The sequence below is a fragment of the Choloepus didactylus genome, chromosome 18 (assembly GCF_015220235.1).
Source record: "Choloepus didactylus isolate mChoDid1 chromosome 18, mChoDid1.pri, whole genome shotgun sequence".
In the NCBI taxonomy this organism is placed as follows: Eukaryota; Metazoa; Chordata; class Mammalia; order Pilosa; family Megalonychidae; genus Choloepus; species Choloepus didactylus.
Window position 1 is genome coordinate 39,151,075 of NC_051324.1, and position 16,846 is coordinate 39,167,920.

General features: G+C 44.9%; 1 protein-coding gene across 1 annotated transcript in view; it reads left to right on the forward strand.

Annotated features, from left to right (window-relative positions):
• TRIM25 (tripartite motif containing 25) overlaps window positions 1–14,766 on the forward strand; it is a 29,305-nt gene extending 14,539 nt beyond the window's left edge. Inside the window, exons 6-9 of the mRNA XM_037809282.1 lie at window positions 6,514–6,540; window positions 6,836–6,919; window positions 6,999–7,085; window positions 10,852–14,766. Coding sequence (XP_037665210.1) covers window positions 6,514–6,540; window positions 6,836–6,919; window positions 6,999–7,085; window positions 10,852–11,381 — 728 coding nt within the window. The 3' untranslated portion in view covers window positions 11,382–14,766. The remainder of the gene's footprint in view (window positions 1–6,513; window positions 6,541–6,835; window positions 6,920–6,998; window positions 7,086–10,851) is intronic.
• Window positions 14,767–16,846: the final 2,080 nt, after the last annotated feature.

A 16,846-nucleotide genomic window follows, 5' to 3' on the forward strand; every position in this document is an offset into this window, starting at 1 on the left:
TGCTAGCCCCTCTTCCAACCTTCCCCATCCCAGCTCAGTGTGGAGCCAGCCTGTGCTCTCATTATGGGTCCCTGACCCTGTTCCGATGGGAGCAGAGTAACCTCTATGCGCATACATGTCAGTGATGGTTTATGAGGTGGAAGCCTGAAAGATTGAACTAGGAAACTTATCTCAGGCTCTCTTTCTTAGAATTTATCCTGGAGGTAGAGATGCAACTTGCAGATAGCTAAAGCAGTGAAAGAAATAATTAAGTCAAAGTGGCCTGGGGCAAAGGACTACCTGCATTAAGTCGTACAACAGAGCTCCCAGGAGTGGATGAAAGTCTATTTCAGAGGAAGCAGATGGGGCATTTGAATTCCTGTAACTGAGAATTCCTAAGGCCAGGAGCAATTACAAGCCCAAGACAAGATGTAGCCTCTACACAGGCTCAGATAAGACAAAGAGGACGCTGTATTTTGCATTCACCTCAAGCTGATATTCTTGATAGGGGGGCTAAGCTCTGAAGGAGACTACCAGCCAAAGCAGAGCCAATTTGCAAAGACTGAAAGGTGCTTTTTGCTTGGTTTTTAGTTTCTGTTAGCTTCTGACACTCAAGGAAATCTCTGTCATACCACTAGCTGAATAGAAACTTAAAGAATAGACAGCTCAGGGACTTTATCCCAGAGTTAACTCTTTAAAATGTTAAAATGTACAAGGGGCAACAAAAGATTACAAGACAAAGAAACAGGAAATGATGGCCCATCCAAAGTAACAAAATAAAAGTCCAAAATCCATTGACAAAAATGACCAGACTTTAGACAGTCCGTCAAAGACTTAAAAAAAAAAAAAAAAAAGATCATCAATGTACTCAAGGAGATAAGGGAAAACACAGAGAAAGAACTGAAGGAGATCAGGAAAACAAGAATAAACAACATGAGAATCTCAGTAAAGAGACAGCAATTTTAAAAGCAACCAAACAGAACTACTGGAGTTGAAGACCACAATAACTGAAATAAAAAATTCCCTAGAGGTCTTCAACAGCAGATTGGAGCTGGCAGAAGAAAGAAGCAGTGATCTTGAAGACAAGACAAATGAAATGGTTCTGGCCCAGGAGCAGAAAGAAAAAAGAAAGATAAAGTGAACAGAGCCTGAACGTCCTCTGAGACACCATCAGGCCTACCGATGTATCCATTATGGGAGTCCCAGGAGGAGAAGAAAGAGAGAAAGAGAGCAGAAGGAATATTCAAAGAAATAACTGCAGAAAACTTCCCCAACTTAACAAAAGACATGAATATGCACTTTCAAGAAACCCAAAGAACTCCAGGCAGAATAAACTAAGAACCATGTCCAGACGCATAGTATTCAAACCATCCAATACCAAGGACAAGGAGAGAGTTCTGAAAACTGCAAGAGAAAAGCAGTGAGTTATGTGCAAAGGAATCCCAATAAGATTCAGTGACAATTCCTCATCAGGAATCGTGGAGGCAAGAAGGGAATGGGATGTAATATTTAAAGTGCTCAAAGGAAGCAATTACCAACACCAAGAATTTTATATCCAGTGAGACTTTTTCAAAAACGAGGGAGAAATTTAAGACATTTCCAGAGAAACAAAGCTGAGGGAGTTTGTCATCAATAGCTCTGCTCTACAATCAACGCTGAAGGCTGTTCTTCAAACTGAGGGGAAAGGACACTAGACATAAAGAAACAAAGACCTCCAGCAAAGTTAACCATATGGGTAATTATACATGCCAGTATGATTATATTGTATATTTTGGTAGGTAACTCCACTTTTTATTTCTTACAGGTTCTAAAGTGCAAATGCATAAGAAGTAATAAAAAAGAGTCTATGGTTTTGGAATACAGTGTATAAAGATAAAATTTGTAACAAGTACAAAAAAAGGGGGGGATGGAGGAGCATAGGAGATGTGTATGTGTATGCTATTAAAGTTAAGTTGGTATTAAATCAAAAGTGATTGTCGTAGATTTAGGATGTTAAATTTTAGCTGCATGATAATCACAAAGAAAATATATGAAAAAATATATACAGAAAGAAATGGGAAGGGACTCAAAATGGTACAATACAAAAAAACCCAAAGAAATACGAAAGTAGGCATTAATGGAAGAATTGAGGGTCAAGAAAGATATAAGACTTTAAAAAGACAACATAGTAAAATGGCAGAAGAAAGACCTGTATTATTGGTAGTTACTGTAAATGTAAATGGTTTAAACTTCCCAGTCAAAAGGCAGAGATTAGCAGAATGGGTTAAAAAAAAAGCATGACCCAACTATATACTGTTTATAAGAGACTCACCTGAAATTCAAAGACACAAGTAGGTTGAAAGTGAAAGGATGGAAAAAAATATACCACGCAAATAGTAACCAAAAAAGAGCTGGTATAGCTCTGCTACTATGAGATATTTAAAAGACTTAAGCTGAAAACTGTTACAAGAGAAAAAGAAGCTCACTGTATACTAATAAAGGGGTCAATTCAATAAGAAAATATAGCAATTATAAATAAGTACTTATGCATCTATAGGCAAGCCCTAAATATATATGAAGCAAATATTAAAAGATTTGAAGGGAGAAATAGACAAAAAAGACTTCAGTACACCACTTTCAATAATAAATAGAGCATCTAGACGGAAGATCATTAAGGAGAAATTTGAATGATACTATAAAGTAAATAGACACAACAGGCATACACAGAACACCCAACAGCAGGAGAATACACATTCTTGAGTGCACATGGTTCATTCTCCTGGAGAGACCACATGTTAGGTCACAAAACAAGTATCAATAAATTTAAAAATATTGAAGTCAGACAATGTATGACTGACCACAGTGAAATGAAGCTAGAAATCAACAGAGGGAGAACTGGAAAATTTTAAAATATGTGGAATTAAACAATGTACTCTTAAACAACCAATGGGTCAAAGCAGAAAAGACAAGGGAAATTAGAAAATGTCTTCTAGCAAATGAAAACGAAAACACAACATTCCCAAACTTATGGGATTCAGCAAAAGCAGTGCTGAAAGGAAAACTTAGAACTCTAAATGCTTACATTAAAAAGAAGAAAGATAGCAAATCAGAGACCTATCCTCAAAATTGGAGGACCCAGAAAAATAAGAGCAACCCCAAAAGATTAGAGTGGAATCAAATAAAATAGAGAATAACAAAAAAATAGAGAGAGAAGCAACAAAACCAAAAGTTGGCTCTTTGAAAATATCAGTAAAATTGGACAACTTTAGCTAGACTGACAAAGAAAAAAAGAGAGATAACACAAATAACTAAAATCAGAAATGAACTGAAAAAGGATTATAAGAGGATATTATGAACAACTGTACACCAACAAATTAGATAACCTGTTGAAATGGAAAATTCCTAGAAACACAAACTTCCTACACTGACTCAAGAAGTTATAGAAGAAACCAACAATTACTAGTAAAGAGATTGAATCAGTAATTAAAAAAAACCTCCCAACAAAGAGAAATGCAGCACCAGATGGCTTCACAGGTAAATTTCACCAAACATTCCCAGAAGGATTAACACCAAATCCTGCTCAAACTCTTCCAAAAAATTAGAGGAGAGAACATTCCCTAACTCATTCTCTGAGGCCAGCATCACCCTAATACCAAAAGCCAAATAAAGATACCACAGAAAAGAAAATTACAGACCAATATCTCTTATGAATATAGATGCAAAAATCATCAACAGAATACAAGAAACCAAAATCCAAGAGCACATTGAAAGAATCATACATTATGATCAAGTAGAATTTATCCCAGTTATGCAAGGGTGATTCAGTATACAAAAATCAATCAGTGTAGTATGCCATATGATGGGTAGAATAAAAGCATTGAACACAATTCAATACACTTTCATGATAAAAACTTAATAAATTAGACACAGAAGGGGACTTCGTCAACATGATAAAGACCATATATGAAATACCCACAGTTGACATCATATTCAATGATGAAAGTCTGAAAGCTTTTCTCCTAAGACCAGAAACAAGACAAGGATGCCCACTGTCACCACTTCTATTCAACATAGTACTGGAAATCCTACCCAAAGCAGTTAGGCAAGAAAAAGAAAGAAAAACATCTAAATTGGAAAGAAAGAAGTTAAACTAACTCGATTAATAGATGACACTTTTTTATATAGAAAATTCTAAAGAATCCACAGATAATACTGTTAGAGCTAATAAATTCTGCAAAGTTGTAGCATATAAAACCAACTCCCAAAAATCAGTTGTATTACTGTGGACTAGCAGCAAACAATCTGAAATTAAATTGAGAAAATAGTACCATTTATAATAACATCAGAAAGAATAAAATACTTGGGAATAAATTTGACCAAGGAGGCGAAGACTTACACACTGAAAACCTCAAGCATTGCAAAATTAGACTGAAATGAATGAAAAGACATGTATGTTCATGAATTGGGAGACTTAGTGTATTAAAATGACAGTACTATCCAAAGCCAGCTTTAGATTTAATGCAGTCCCTATTAAAATCTCAGTGGTGATTTTTTGCAGAATTAGAAAAACCCATGCTAAAATTCATGTGGAATTTCAATTTTAAGGGACCCCAATTGCCAAAACAATCTTGAAAAAGATTGAAGTTGGAGGACTCACACTTCCCAAATTCAAAACTTACTACAAAGCTATTTTAATCAAAACAGTGATAACTGGCATAAGGATAGAATATAGACCAATGGGATAGAATTGAGAGCCCAGAAGTACACCCTCACACTTATGGTCAATTGATTATTGACAAGAGTGCCAAGACTATTTAACGGGGGAAAGTCTCTTCAGCAAATGATGCTGGGAAAACTGGATAACCACATACAAAAGAATGAAGTTTGAACCTTCTACCATATACAGAAATTAACTAAAAATGGATCAATGAATTAGAACCCTGTATGTTGTTGGTGGGAATGTAAAATAGTATGGCCACTGTGGAAAACAGTCTGGCAGTTCCTCAAAAAATTAAACATGGAATTGCCATATGATCCTGCAGTCCCACTTCTAGGTATATACCGGGGAATTGACAGTAGGGACTCAGCAGGTCCCTTGTACGCCAGTGTTCATTCCAGCATTATTCACAGTAGCTGAAAAGTCGAAACAATCCAAATGCCTATCAACAGATGAGTGAAGAAATAAAATGTGGTATAGGCATACAAGGAAATATTATTTAGCCGTAAAAGGGAATAAAAGTTTTGTTACGTGCTACAACATGGATGAATCTTGAAAACATTATGCTGAGTGAAATAAGCCAGACACAAAAAGGACAAATATTGTATAGTTTCACTTCTATGAAATAATGGAGACTAGGCAAATCCAGAGACAGAAAGTTGATTAGAGGTTACAATTAGAGCTGGGACAGAAGGGAATGGAGAGTTACTGCTTAATGGGTACCGAGTTCCTGTTTAGGGTGATGGGAAAGTTTTGGAACTAGATAGTGGTGATGGTAGCACAACATTGTGAATGTTTTTAATGCCACTGAACTGAACACTCAAGAATGATTAAAGTGGCAGATTTTATGTTATATATATTTTATCACAAGTGAAAAAATAAAAAAAAATAGACTCAGATGGGAAAATATGTAAGGAGGGGGTGGACTAGTCACAGTGTTGATGAAACACTCGTGTCGTGATGCTCCAGGCCGCGTCTTAGCTCAGGACCGATGTCTCTGAGATCGTCTCAAGGTGCTGGGCCTGTGGGAGTGGGCAGGAGACCCCGTGGAAGTGAAGACAACTGCTGAGAGATGTGGCCGTGAAGAGGGAGGAAGGAGTTGTTGAGGAGCCATGTGGGATCAAGGGACAGTCTGGGGGGAGGTTGAGGAGCAGGTGGGCAGGTGTGAGGTCCAGAACCTCCCTTTTCATTCCAATGGTGGCGAAGGTGGCAGTGAGGGAGCTTGCAGTCTCATAACCCACTTAAACTTGAGTGTGCATCCGAATCACCCAGAGGGCTTGGAAAACACCGATTGCTGGGCCCCAGCCCAAGACTTTCTGATCTGTTGGGTCTGGGGTGGGGCCTGAGAATTTGCATTTCTTGCTTGTTCCCAGCTGATGTTGCTGCTGCTGGCTTGGGGACCACACTTTGAGAAGCATTGTTTTAGCAAAACGCAATTCTCACAGGTACCCACTCCAACTACTTAAAAAGTATTGTGGTACTTGGCAAGCACATCTTGTGCTGACACCTTAATTTTTTTGTTTGCATTTTTTATTTACCTACAGTGAAATGTGCAGATCATAAATGTACAGTTAGATAAATTTTGACAAATGCATACTTGTCACCCCAGAAAATTGTCTTATGCTCCTTACCAGTCAGTCCCTCCTTCCCCAACCACTGAGGGTGGTTTCTGCCACCATACATTCATTGTGCCTGTTGACCCCTTATATTTTTCAAGTTGAAAAAAAACTCAGCTTTATTTGGGTGGGTAAAATTCATGCAAATAAATCTGTGGTCTTTTGGAAGTATCATTGTGTTGTACTTTAAAATATCTTAATTCTGAAAACTTTCTTTTTCAGAAGTCGAAAAGAAACTCAAGAAGCCTTGTAAGTTATGCATTTCTGTATCTTTTTGTTTTTTGAGACTGCCCAAGCTAAAGCCAACCTTTCTTATCTGGGTTCTATGATGGGTCGTGAATTATATGATTATTTTCTGTAATGATAGGCAGGCCTGAGGTTGGAGGGCAAGTATAATAAGATGAATAAGATGACAGTAGCCTGTCTGCACTCACCTGTGCTGCCCTGGCTGTTCAGGTGTGCCTAGAAGCTCTGAAGGGAGTAGAGAGCATCAGGGTACTCTGTGTCATGTCAATAACTCATTTTTCCTGTCCCTCATCACCAGCCCCTGCCCCTCCCTCACCGAGCAAGGGTTTCACCTTTGGAGCACCGGAACAGTCAATAGATTTAAAAGCAACTGGCCCGGAGGGTGAGTTATTGTGGGCAAGGGGACATGGGGTTTCCTCTCTGGGTTTGTTCTTAAAGCATCTCTTTGTTTCTCCTCCCAGCTACAGCCACAGCCACTGCGTCTCAGCAAGCCAAGGCCAAGGTGCTGGAGGCCTTCTTAGCCAAGTCCAGATCTGAGCTCCTGGAGTGTGAGTAGCCTCGGATGGGGCAGGTGGTCCTGCTGGCTCAGCATGTCTTCTGTGCAGCTCCGCACAGCTCCTCACTCTTGGCTCTGCTTGGAGGTCCAGCCAGCTCGCTTGGTCGGCTGGCCCCCTCTTATCTGTCTTGTACTTCGTTGCACCCTTACTTATTTCCTTCCTTCATCACCTGTCTTTCTTCATCTCCCTTCCTAGCCAGCTTGGATTCTACAATCAGTCCTCTGAAACCCCGTCTTAGTTTGCTGGGGCTGCTATAACAAATACCACAGACCAGTTGGCTCAAACAACAGGAATTTAGTGTCTCACCGTTTGGGAGGCTGGAAGTCCAAAATCAGGGCATTGGCAGGATTGTGCTTTTTCTGAAGCCTGTAGCATTCGGGTGGTGCCATGCCGCCAATCTATGACCCAGTCTCTGTCCCTTGGTGACCTGCTCCCTTCTGTCTCCTCCTGTCTCCAAATTTCTCATATTGGAATGAGGCCCATCCTGATTCAGCTTTGGCCTTCAAAGATCCTATTTACAAATGAGTTTACAGCCACAGGGCTGGGGTTTAGAACTTGAACTTGCCTTTGGGGAACATGATTCAATCCATAACACCCCCTCTTGCTGCCTGGTCTGGCGAAACCCCAGCCCTGGATGAACCCAGCTCACCTTCACCGGGTGGCCCCACTACCTGGGCCTCCTGGTCTTTGTCTCCTCTTGACTCCTCTGCCACTCGCCGTAGCCACCATTTCAACTTCCCGCTTGCCTTCCCTTCAGGCTTCTCCTTTTCCCTCTCAGAGAGGAGTGACACCCCAAGAGGGTAAGGCCCTCATCTCTCAGGTACCACCTGTCATCCCTGAGGTCCATCCCTCACCTGTGGTCAGCATCACATCCCTTCCTGCTCTCTCTGGAAACTTATGCTCTCCCTTGGACCTTCTCACTCTCACCTCTCCAACCTCCTTCTCTCCTGGATCCTTTGCTTCCATAAATGTTTAAATGTGTCTCATCATAAACACAAAAAACAGCAAAACAAGCAAACCCTTCTTGTCCACAGCTCTCTTTCTCCCCTCTCCTTCCCCTGAACACTTGCTATAATTACAAATTCACGGGCCCCAGTTCAGTCCTACAGGATCAGACTCTCCAGAGGATGAGCAGGGAAAGCTGTACATGTAGCTCATTTCCTCGGTGATACTTTTTAAGGAAGTTTGGAAAAACACAGCTCCCCTGGGGGAGCTTTTTAAAATCCCTGATGCCCAGATCACATCCCAGATAAGTTGAATTGGGACCTCAGTGGCCTTTAAAGCTGTCCGGGTGGTTGGAGAATGCAGCCAGAGTTGATAAGCTCGGCTGTGTGCCCTCGTCCCACTGGGTCAAACTCAGCCCCCTCCCCTCTCCTGCAGTTGCTCTCTCTGGGGTCAGGGGCAGCCCCCGTGTGGCTCAGTCCTAAGGGCACATCTGTTTTTGTTGAGCTTGGCCTCTCAGCAGGTTTCTTTTTCCTGAAGCACTCTCCTTGGGCCCTGTGTCACCACACTCCCCCGGTTTTCTGCCTAGCCCTCTGGTTGCTCTTTCTCAGGCTCCTTCGCAAGGTCGTCCTTCCCTTCTGACCTGGAAGTGATTTTAGTTTTTTCCTGAAGGCCTGGTCTAGGGCCCACCACTGTCTGGTCTCCTTCCACAGACATCGCCTCCTACGCAGCAGCCTCCGTGCACACCCACTGCCACGCAGCAGCCAAAACATCTCTGGAAAACGCACACCTGGCCCTTCTTTCTTCCACAGCTACAGCTGGGCTTGGTGGGGCTCCAGGGATACCTTGGTTTCTCCGGTGGCCTTCCCTGGAGCCTCTCGCTGTCTCCAGCTCACAGTACCTCACAGAACCGGTGCTGGGCCACAGCCAACTGTCACCCGAGCTGCTGGTGGTGGCGCTGAGCCGTGTGCGTCAGGAGCCCCACGTGCTCTCTGGACGCATCGCCACCTGCTGTGCCAGCTGCCCAGGCCCTGGGGAAGGATTTTGCTATTAAAAAGATTGCACATCTGATCCTGTGTCTCCCCTGCTTAAAACCCTTCAACAGCTTCTCATTGCTGTCCAGATCAAATCCAAATCCTCTCCCAAGGCCCTGCGAATCTATCCCCTCCCACCTCCCCAGCCCTGCCCTCCATTGCATACCACCTCTCCCTGGCTCTCTGCATTCCAGGCACCTTGGATTGTCAGTTCCCCTAAAGCACTGCACACCCTTATGCATGCTCTTCCCTTTGCCCAGATCTTTCTCTGCTCCCTCCTCTCAGCCAACTCCTACTTGCCCTGCAGGTAACCACCTAAATAGGGGGAAGGGAGGACTTGCCTGCACCCCAGACAGGGTCAAGCCATTTTCTGTGAACAGCCTTCACACCTCTTAACACTCAGCAGAATCTGTGACTCTCTAGGGTGTAATGATTTGCTGACGACCTTGCCCCCCCCGCCATGTAAGCTGTTTGAGGGCAGCACTGCATCAGTCTCCCCTGTCTCCTGGCCTTGGCATCCAGCACACCCAGCAGGCTCCATCCGTATTTGATGAGCGATAGAACAAATTCAAATTGGGCATAAATCAAGGACCAGGCCGTTGCAGGGACTTGAGTCAGCATACAGAGAACCAGCCTGACACCGTGAAAAAGCACAGCCAAATAAGCAGGGAAAGGACAATTCTAGAATCTCAGAACATTTTTCCCAGCCCATTCATTTCATCCAGAGGGAAACTCAGACCTCAGTGAAAAGCATCGTGCCCTAAGCCACGTAGCCAGAAACCCAGGTCTGTCTGTCTCCAGGCTGGGGAGTGCCTTCTGTGCCATGCTGCCCCAAAGCCTGTTCCCCAACCCCACCCCCTTTGCATAACTGTCCCCCAGGGTACTGGATCTGCCTTGAGGGGATTGCAGAGATGAGTGTGCCCCAGGGAGGAGGCCGAGGGTGGGCAGAGTGCTCAGCTGACCTTGGTCTTCAGAGCTCCTGGGACTGGTCGAAGGTGTGGCAGGAAGAGGGGAGGGGTGCATGCTTGTGTCCCAACCGAGGACATGGGTCATCTCCGTGCTTAAAAAACCTTGACTGGCTCTCTGCTGCCCTCTAATTAGCATCTAGGCCCCTTAGCTTTTCACTGTCTGGCCCTGAGGGAAACATCCACTTCCTGCTGTTTACTCTGTGCTCCCAGCTGCCCAGACTGCCCTGGTTCTGCAACACGCTCAGAGCTCTTGTGACTCCGTGGCTTTGCTCTCACTGTCCCCTCTGCCCTGAATTGCCTTTCTCTCTCCTCTGCTCTCTTAATTCTTCTCAGCCTCCTCTGCTCAGCCCACCTGTAAAATGTTCCCCCCCCCACCCTTCACGTAGAATCAGTTGCCCCATCTCTGTCCTGATAGCATTGTGTGCCCCCTTTTACTGGTGCACGTCTTACCGCGTCCTTACTACTGCTGGACTTGCCTCGCTTGTTGGACTGTGAACTCCACAAAACCAGACACCATGTCTCTCTGGTTCATGGTTGTGTGTCTTGCACAGAATGTGGCATAAATTGGCCGCTCAGTAAATGGTTTGGGATGGATGAATGGACAGACGGATAGATGGACAGATGGCTGGATCGATGGATAGACAGATGGACAAATGGCTGGCTGGACAGGGTGGACGGGTGGATTGAAGGATGGATGGATGGATTGAAGGATGGCTGGAACGAGTGAATAAATAATATCAGTTGGAGAAATGTTTAAAAGTGAGAGCACTTCAGGCTCCTTGTAATTGATTCCTTGGGATGATGCTTTCTCAGATGCCGTTAAAGTCATCCTGGACTTCAACACTGCCCACAACAAGGTGGCCCTGTCGGAGAACTACACCACGGCTTCGGTGGCCGGCACCTCCCTGAACTACCGGCCACATCCCCAGAGGTTCACGTACTGCTCCCAGGTGCTGGGCCTGTACTGCTACAAGAGAGGGGTCCACTACTGGGAAGTGGATCTGCAGAACAACAACTTCTGCGGGGTGGGCGTCTGCTACGGCACCATGGAACGCCAGGGCCCCGAGAGCCGGCTCGGCCGCAACAGCGCCTCCTGGTGCGTGGAGTGGTTCAACACCAAGATCTCGGCCTGGCACAACAATGTGGAGAAAGTCCTGCCCTCCACCAAGGCCACGCGGGTTGGTGTGCTTCTCAGCTGTGACCACGGCTTCGTCATCTTCTTTGCCGTCAGTGACAAGATCCATCTGATGTATAAGTACAAGGTGGACTTTGCTGAAGCTCTGTACCCGGCCTTCTGGGTGTTCTCTGCTGGGGCCACGATCTCCATCCTCCCCCCCAAGTAGGGCAGCCCTGGGGTGCTCGGGCTAACGGCCTGGGGAGTGCCCAAGACTCCAGTGAGAATGCTGGGCTTGCGGGAGGAAGTCTCCTTGGGCAACTTCTCTGGGAGCCCCAAGTATTGCAAGGATGGGAGGGGAGTTGGTGGAGGGGGAAGGGTGGGAAGATGGAGTAAGGAGAGGGATTTGGCCGGAGAAAGTGGTTGTAACTGTACTGTGGGTGGGAAAGCATTTCTGCCTCCTGGGGCCCGTTGCCTCAGGGCAGGATGGGCTCCTCCCACTTGTCCCCGTTAGTCACCAGGCAGCTAGGCAGCTGAGCAGGACCCTGGGAAATCAAGTTACCAGTGCCCTTGCCCCTTGGAGAAGAGCTATAGCCACTATAGGTTATTTCTGGGATCATTTGCTTTAAAGCCCCTTGCTGTTTGGGGTTGCTCATTCCCATGTTGCCTTCAGGTCTTGGTGTTTTAATTATACTAACAGGGCCATTTAAAACTATAGATTTTTTTTTTTTTTTTTTTAAAGATTCCACCGTCATTGAATTTGAAATAGTCCCTCGGCCCAATATTGGGGTTGGGGTGAATGCTTGTTCTCTTCTTCTGGTTATTATCTGTGCACAAGGCAAACCACCCACAGCAGGTCTCCCAGAGCTAGAGTTTCCCATAGCAGGCTGTCCTGTGTTCCCGCTGGAAAACAGCCCTGCTTCCCTTCCTAATCCTCATCTCCCCATTGATGGTTTTAAAATGTTCACTCAAACAGGAACCATTTATTCTAAGGCTTCAGGCTATGATCTGAATGGGCCTGTTGAATTTGTCTTTTTATTCAAGGTCAAGGTGACCAATGCCCAGGTTTGGATGGCTACCCACCGCCCTTCCACCCCAAGTATGTGCAAGTGTCTAGGTTACAGGGACAAGGAACACTGCTGGGTAAGAGGGAACTGTGCTTGTACCCTGCCCTGGGTGAACAAATGCATGGTGGTTTTGCTCTTACTAGAGTGTCTTTCCTCCTTACTGATAAATCTCCTCAACCTTAGCTCCTCCACCTGCCAGGTAGAGGTATAGACACCATGGGTCCTACTGTGGATTGCCTAGTGTAGATACTACAGTCAAGTGGGTACCTGAGCCCGATATTTGAAATCTCCTGTCGTGCAGACAAGCCATGTGTGGTCACCTGGTGGGGTGACTTCCCATGGCCAGAGAGGCCTTACAAGCAGACGCCAGGGCAACAGCACTGTTCCTGCTCAGCCCGGCCACAGGTTGGCTGCAGGCCCAGTGCTGGGCCTCGCATGGGGTCAGAGGCCTTCACTGGCCCCGTCCCCTTCTGCTGTCTTCCTCGTTTGAGCCAGTTCCAGATGTGCAGATTGGCCAAGCTGGAGGAAGCAAGCTCAAAGGTCAAATGAGTGACCGTTTTCCCTGCATTGATTCTGTGCAGTGAAAATAAGCCCTGACCATTAGGAGGCAGGAGCAAATGGATTGCTGGAATTTTCCTAAGCTCCTTATATCCTGATATTGTCAGGACGTTAGTTCCCATCTCAAAAGTGGAAGAAATTTAACCTCTTTTGGTGAAATGAGTCCAGCTCTGGGCTTTTCTAAGACAGGAGCTCAGGTCAGGCTCCTTGTGGTATGAAAAAAAGAGGTAACCATTGGGGAAAGAAGGACCCCAAGACCTTTTCATACTGATATTTAAGCATGTCAGGCTTTGTGCTGGAATTTTAGGCCACTCTAGCTAGGTTCAGAGCATTTGGAATTCCTGACATGTGTCTGTGTGTGTCATCTCCCAACGAGGACTTTGAAGCCTTTGGGAGAGAGAGCATCTCAGCAGGGAAGACATCCCTGCAATAGCTGATATGTTTAAAAAGTTTTCTTCCCTTGTAATGTGGAAGAAAAGTTCTTTGGTGATTCTTCTCTGCTTTGGAAGATGGTTTCTTCATTAGTCTTCTGAAACAAAACCTTGTCTGAAGCCGGTTCACACTGGGGATGTAGCTGGGCTTAGGGGACAAGAATGCCAAAGATTAACTCATGGCTCCTGTTGAGGCTTCTTCTGCAGAAATGAAGGCAGCAGAGGCTCTTTCCTGGCGAAGGTGCAGCTCAAGCTAGAAAAGGCTGAGCCCCGCTGTTTATAAGAGAGGCAAGTAGGTAACGGAAGCAGAGCTCTGTGCAGGAGCTTCAGGGATGTAAATTGAGCGTGCGCTTGCTGACTCGGACCCATTGTGTTTGCAGGACAAGGGTAAGACCTTGCACTTACTTGCAGGACAGTGGAGTCAGAGTTGAAGGAACCTTGGCGGTCATCTGACTTCTCATATTGCAGGATAAGTCAGTTGGGAAGATGGCTCAGTTCGCCAGTCTTGTCATCCCATTATGGAGCAGATGCCTCCTGGCGAGCGTGAAGGAGGCCCTGGTGCTGTGGGGAAGTGTCAGAAAGTCACAGAAACCAGCCCAAAGCCACTGTCCCAGACCCCAGTATCAGGGACTGTCTCGGTCACTCTGGTGAAATAAATCAAAGGTCAGAGTCAAGGCTTTGTATTAGTCCAGACTGGGTAGTATATTCTCTATTTTCATTACTCTGAAATGTATCTGTAACCCATAGCCGACAGTGGTATGTTAACTTTTACCTTATTTTCCTTCCACTAGTGATTCTCATTGATGAGGAGTAAGTGTTTGAGCTGTTATTTCCTGAGCTTACTTTTTAGAGTTGATTCTCTAAGGAGATAATCAAGGCTACAGACATGGATCTTTTGGAACCTATGAGAAATACTAGGGCCAAGGCTGGCCGACATACCTTAGAAGCTCTGAACGCAGTAAAAGTGTTTGAGGTTCTTTCTGGCAAACCAGCCCAAGTAGAAAATGTGACTTGTCCCTGGTGCTGGAATCAATGAATGAGGCCTCCCACCGTGGTGGTGGGGGTGGGGGTGTCACAGCTCAGGGGCCACCCAGCCCCCAGGGATTGAGATTTCAGCCAGCCTTTTGCCCATTTGAGGCCCACCCTAGGTGAAGCACCTCATCTGGAACCTTTTGTTTAAAGAATTCTTAGACTGATAGCATGTCCATCTGGGCTTTGCTTCTGGATAATCCGAGAGTGGGGGCAGGGAGAAGGGGTAGGGGGTGTAGTTGAAACAATAATTATATGGATAATGAGTGGAATCAATGAAGTGGTGATGGGAATGTGAATTCATTATTCTTTCTAGTGTTACTGTGTATTTTTGAAAATTTCTCTAATAAAGAGTTAAAAAACAAAGAATGCCCCAGGTCCGCAGAGGGCCCTGTTTGCTAGATTTTGTCCCCTTTTTGAATATTGGTAGATTATTATGGGAGGCGTGGATTTGAGGTGGTGGGACTTGTAAACTTTGAATAAGCCCTTCTTGGCTGACCTGTCAGAATAAAACATATTGCTTATAAAAGGAGCTTTCCAAGCTTATTCTCCCCCATGTGAAATCCCAAGGGTTTAACATCCCAGGTTTTGGCAAAATGTTGAAAGTTGGTAAATCTGGGTATCTGGATAGGAGTATACTGGAGTTCTCTGTGTATTGTTTTTGTATTCTTTTTGCAACTTAAAAAATTAAAAAAAAAAAAAGATAGTGCTCCAGGTCACACTCAATCTGAGTCTGGTTTCCTGTCCACAAACAAGAAGAGGCAAATTTCTGGGCAGAGGAGACTGCCACGAGGGAGATGCTTGGTGTAAAGGTTAAGAGAATTAGCTTTTAATTAGACCTGGGTTCAAGTCCTGTTTCTGCCATTACTGGACTGTGCATGATCCTGGACAAGTAACTTGACCTCTCTGTCATGGCCCAAGAGGGCTTTTGCAGCCGAAGGACTAAAGAAAGCACTGGACATGTTCTGAGACACGAGCTTTTGTTTGGGGGCTTACCTACAGGGTGGAAAGTCGGTCACGTTGCCCTGAATTCAAGAGCTGCTCTGAATGGCGGCAGGTTCAGAGCTCAACGTGAAGATACTCCACCAAAGCAGGGGGTGCTGGGGAGTGGTTTATACAGGCTCAACATTCTAGTGGGTATGAGGGTATAAGGCGGGAGTGCGGGTCTTTTGAAGTAGGGAGGGATCTACTGTAATCAACAGGGAGGAGGGGAGGACTATAGATTATTTTTTAGATAATAGTATCTCAGGGAGTTTCAGAGAAGAGGTAGTTTCAGAATGGAGGCAAGCTATAGATTACATTTAGCACCAGAGGCCTGATCCTACAAGGAGAGTAGGTCAAATCTTAACTGTCCTAGGTCAAGCAAGCTGCTGTGTGCAGTCTTCAAGGCATTTGGGGAAGGCCCTGGGCCCGGGGCTCCCACAATCCACCCCCACCCAGCAATTTGTGTTGACCATAGGACAGACACTCTGAGCCTGTTTTCTCAGCCATCAAAAGGGGAGAGTTATACCTACCTCCTAGGATTGCTATAATAACCAGGAAATAATACCCATGAAATGTACTACAGCACTTAATACAGAGCTTACTCAGGAAGTAAATGGTGGTTATTATTCCATTTTTATTTCTATTGACAGTAAATTTAACAGAATCAACAGTTATATAATAATGCTTTCTTTTCCAAGAACTTTCGCAGACTGACTCACTGAATTTTCACCAAAGCCTTGAAATGCAGGCATTTTTTATTAACCCTATTTTACAAATGATGCTCAGAGAAGTCACGAGTCTTATCAGACACGCCTAGTAGTGTATGAGTTAGCATGATCCCAAGTCGGTCCTGAGTTGGGGCAAAGAGCTGCCTCCCTGCAGCCCTGAGGGCGAGGCCCCGCTGCAGTGATTGATGTCTGCTGAACGGTGCTGGGTCATGCTGACCTTGGCTCACAAAAAGGTCACTTATCACAGATTTTTTTTTTTTTTTAAGTCCGGCAAGGAGCATGTAATGTGTTTAAGGAAAACAAAGTTTTCCATCCAAAAAGGTACAGAAGGTGAGTATTCGTGAGGCAGGCGAGGTCAGTGGAGAGAGGTAACAGTAATCCTTTCAGTTAGCACTTCCTGTGTGCCAGACACCGCTCTCATTGCATTCTCACCACACCCTGTGACAGAACCATTCGCTCTCCCCATTTTATAGATGGAAACACTGAGGCTCAGAGAAATTAAGAGACTCACCCAGGCCACTGCAACTTGATAAGGCAAGGTGAGATTTGAGCCCAGCTCTATTTAACTCTTACTGCCCTAGATCTTGGAACCATTCTGCTTTATTTCTGGGTCTTTTTTTTTTTTTTTTTCAAGTTTATGCATTCCTGAACTTTATTAATTTTCCACAGCAAAGTTAAATCTTGTATTATCAGCTTTCTCTTCAGAAATTAAAGGCCCAAAAGAACTCGAGTCCAAATATCCCTCCTTCCAAGTTTCTTTTTTGGTTTTCACCCTAAGGACGTTCTTACCCAAGTGCCTGGAGGGCAGCTGTATCTCCTTTGAGCTTCCCTGGGACTGTTACTCTTCACCGTCCCCTAAGTTTGATGAATAATATGGTACTTCAAATTGTCCTGTAG